Source organism: Mus pahari, chromosome 4 (assembly GCF_900095145.1).
Source record: "Mus pahari chromosome 4, PAHARI_EIJ_v1.1, whole genome shotgun sequence".
NCBI lineage: Eukaryota > Metazoa > Chordata > Mammalia > Rodentia > Muridae > Mus > Mus pahari.
The window spans coordinates 27,468,309-27,472,603 of NC_034593.1; the positions used below are offsets into that span (position 1 = coordinate 27,468,309).

General features: G+C 47.2%; 1 protein-coding gene across 1 annotated transcript in view; it reads left to right on the forward strand.

Annotated features, from left to right (window-relative positions):
- The first annotated feature begins 3,703 nt into the window (after positions 1-3,703).
- Positions 3,704-4,295, forward strand: part of Usp13 (ubiquitin specific peptidase 13) — a 105,147-nt gene continuing 104,555 nt past the window's right edge. The window contains exon 1 of the mRNA XM_021196023.2: positions 3,704-3,949. Coding sequence (XP_021051682.1) covers positions 3,788-3,949 — 162 coding nt within the window. The 5' untranslated portion in view covers positions 3,704-3,787. The remainder of the gene's footprint in view (positions 3,950-4,295) is intronic.

Sequence of the window (4,295 nt, forward strand, 5' to 3'; positions counted from 1 at the left end):
CTTAGGGAACGGTCCCTTGTTGTCTTCAAAAGTACTGCGGTGAGGTGGAGTCTGAAGGACAGAGGAGGGCCCTAGAGTGCTGCCTGCTTAGCTGGGCTCTGCCAGAACACCATGAGAGAAATGTGGCAGAAGCAGAATGACCTGATGTGGTCAAAGTCAGTCTGAAATGTGGAGACATTGGATCTGTTAGAAGTTCAGTGTCTATTTGTCATTACTCCTTCAATCTGCGCATTGAGCTCTTTGTGCAGAAACTGGCCTGAAAATAGAGTCCTGTATGAGTTCACATCTAGAATTTGAAAAGCTAAGTTTAAAATTTGCAGTAATTGAGCCAGAGTTTCCTCTAATGTCCTTCCTTCCTTCCTTCCTTCCTTCCTTCCTTCCTTCCTTCCTTCCTTCCTTCCTTCCTTCCTTCCTTCCTTCCTTCCTTCCTTCCTTCCTTCCTTCCTTCCTTTGGATAAGCTCAGTGTATTGCACAGGCTGGTCATGAATTCCTGGACCCAGACAACCTCTCCACTCAGATTCCCAAGTAGATGGGACAATCTGCATGTACCACTGTGTCCAATCTTGAAATGTCTTCATAAAGATATTTTCTTAATTCAGTGAAGTTTCTTTTACTCAGATTTTTGTTTTGATGATGTTTTATATTGTGTAACACGTGCAACCTTGTTGGAGACACATTGAAAACAAATCTCATGACCAACTCCCAAACAGAACCATTTAAATTTCATTTCTCTAGTCACATCACAAGTGCATATTTATTTATTTGACTGTCAATGGTATTGCATAAGAATTGCATGGTAACCGAGATGCTGTAAAAATATTGAGGCAAAAAATCATCTTAAGATTTGCATCTTTGAGTAGATGGATAAACATAGTTTGATTGTCTCTCTACGTTCAGTTTACGTCCACTTCTCCCTGTTGTGATTAGAGACGTCATCTGGTATGTCACTGGCATTCTGCTATGCAGGTAGGTTTTCCATGTATCTGTATCCATACATGATATTCATGTATATGTAAATGTATGTGTGTTTATATCTTTGCACTCTTGGTGTACACCCATTAGCTCTCTGGAAGGCCATAGGTGGGACCTGAAGTCACTGCAGACACCAGACTAGTTGTCCTTGCTGTAGTAAGCCTCTTTGACTCTGGTGTGTTCTACAAATATCTCTTCCGGTTGTTTGTTTTGTTTTGAAATGGATTCTCTTTGGAGCTCAGACTGGCTTGGAATTCAAAGTCACTGCTAGCCTTGAATTTATGGTATCTTCAACCTCCAACTGCTGGGATTTCACTAGTAGGTGTGCAACACTACTGGTTCACTGTCCATCACTTTAGTCTGTGTTGTTCTATGAGAAGGGTTGGTATGCACTGCAGTGACCTAGCAATGGCCTTCAACTTCTGTACTGACTATTGAACCTGAGATGTTTTTATAACGGAATTAGTTAATTCTTGCTATTAGTGTGTGTGTGTGTGTGTGTGTGTGTGTGTGTGTGTTGTTACTTTGAGTATGTAGTGGTCAGAAAACAACTTTACAGAGTTAATTCTGTTTCTACCTTTATGTGGGTTCTGGGCACTGAACTTGGGTCATTAGGCTTAAGCAGCATGCACCTTTACCCACTGAGCAATCAATCTCACTGTACCCAATAAGTAGGTTGAAATAAGGTATGTGGCTCAAGGCTATAATCTCAGCTACTGGGAACACCGAGGGAGGTGTGTGGCAAGTTCAAGGCCAGTCTGGACAACACAGTTTTAAAAGGCGTGGGGATATAGCTCAGAGGCAGAGTATTTGAATTATTGTTTTTCCCAATAGTAGCAGGCTCTCGATTTCAATCAGACAGGGAAAGGGAAACGAAACTATTAGAACCACATAGAAAAGTAAAGGATGGTAAGGAATCCCCTTGACTTCAGACTTTCTGTTTCCCTCAACAATCTTGACAATTATATAGCTTGCACATTTTCTAAGAGACATATGGGGGCCAAAAGGCATGCACACAAATGTGTATAGGACCCTCTCAAGGACTGGAAGGAAGGCCTACCAGGACACAGTAGGTGGCCAACTTCACGCACAGAATTACTTTCTGTTTCCATCTAGGGAGGTGGCTGATGACAGTGCAGAGTGGCCTCATTGCTTTTAGAGGTGCTCTACAGTAACTGCTTCCCAGTGAGGGATCTTTTCTTAGCTCCCAGTGTCCTCTTATAAACCATGCTCCAACAAGTAGCCTACCATGATGGAATTGAAATGTGTGTAAGTATCACTCAGGATGCCCCTTGGAAAACAATATATGCATATAAAATTAACATCAACATTACTAAGTTTCCTTCCAGAATGCACAGGCCTGAACTCCAGCAGTGGGGAACCAAATGGGGGTGATGGGTTGGACTGGGGCAGGGGGATCACCAGGAGTCAAGATCAGCTTGGGATACAAAGTGACAAAAATAAAAGTAAATACCCTTTTGCAGTTCTTGTTCCCACCAACAATGTGTTTGAGGGTGTTTCTCAAGCCTGGACTAATTTGATGAATCTTTTATTAGCTGCAAGATAAGAAACAAATCTCACTGAATTGATTTTTTTTTTAAAATTCAGGATTGGACATTAAGCATTCAACATTTTAAAACAAGTTTCTTTCTGTAACCAGTTTGTGAACAGTCCTACTAGATAGGGAGGAAGCCAAGACGTGTGGGTAATTCTTTGCTCTGAAGCAATATGAGGCAAAGACATTTAGTAACATCACCAACGACTTTAAGGAAAATCTTATCTGGAGAGACTTACAGAATGCTTTGGATTTGCAGCTTCTGGGTATCATGAAGAGCTACGCCCTGGTAGTAGGATACTCATAGTTAGGGATCCTCAATGGAATAGCTGTTGTAGGATGAGTGGGCTTTTTTTTTTTTTTAAAAGACAGCATCTCATGTAACTAAGCCAAGGCTAATTTTGAGCTCCTGAACCTGTTTCCATCTCCTCACCCCATGGGTTATTTATTTATTTACTTTTTTTTTTTCTTTTAAAGAAGATGGTAGAGATGAGAATATATGTCACAGAACACGCTCTATTTGCACATTATTAAGCCCCCCTCATTATTTTATTTTGAAGAATCCATTACTTTATTTTGAAGAATCCACAAGCAAGGGCAGAACATGAATCCTCAAATCAGGCTACCGAATGTTCGAGAGGGGACCTTGAGTCATAGGAAGACATTGTAAAGCTGGAGAAAAATAGGGGGAGGGGTTAGACTTCCCACAGTCTCTACCCTTGCAACATATAGGGAAACATACCTCTTCCTTCTCCAGGCTTCGATGGATTCTAGTGTCTTTTATAGAGCTTTGCATGTTTAAAAAAAGTGAGAAGTAAGAATCTAAGAGAGAGGCGACACCCGAGTCCCACCCACCCCTTTCCGATCTATGGGGAGGTCGCGCTGTGCACCGCTTTTTTGTGCGGGCTTCCCAAGACCTGATCTTGGGCAGTTGGAGATTACATCCCCGAGGTGGGGCCCACGGCGGGTCGGGAGGCGTGCTTGGGGACCCGGGGCCTCCCTGGATCCCACTCCTGCGTCCCCGCCCGCGCGGCATCCCCCTCCCCGGCGCTGCGGCTGGCGCGCGCCCCGCCTGACGCTGCAGCTGGGCCGGCGACTCGCCATTGGATTAAAAATAGCAGCTCCCGCCCGCCGGCCGGCCGGGGCAGGGGCCGAGCCTCCCCAGCCTAAGCCGATCTTCAGCCCGCGCGGCCGCCGCGTCCAGGTCCTGTTCTCCCGCTGCGCCGCGCTCCTCCCCAGGCCCGCTGCGCTCCGCGGTCATGCAGCGCCGGGGCGCCTTGTTCAGCGTGCCCGGCGGCGGCGGGAAGATGGCTGCAGGGGACCTGGGCGAGCTGCTAGTGCCTCATATGCCCACGATCCGCGTGCCCAGGTCGGGGGACCGCGTCTATAAGAACGAGTGCGCCTTCTCCTACGACTCCCCGGTAAGGAAGATCCACGGCGCAGTTGCGCAGCCGGCCTGGGAAACGGGGTGGCGCACAGGGCAGGGGACCGGATGAGCTGCGGGCCCGGGACTTTTTCCTCCTCCTGCTGCTTCTCCTCCTGCTTTGGCTCCCTGGCACCAAGTGAGCGCCTCCGGGCTGCGGCGGTCGAAGACTGGGTCCTCTGGGCCCTTCGCTCCGCTAGCCTGTGTGGCTAGGCTGCCAGGGCCCCGGTCGTCAGCAGTCTGCCCAAAGCCCCAGCATCGAGAAAGGCAAGCAAGAGTTAGACCAGGATTCTGAGCTGCTATTGCGGGTGACAGAGGGTGGGGACGTGGTAGATGAGAGTCCC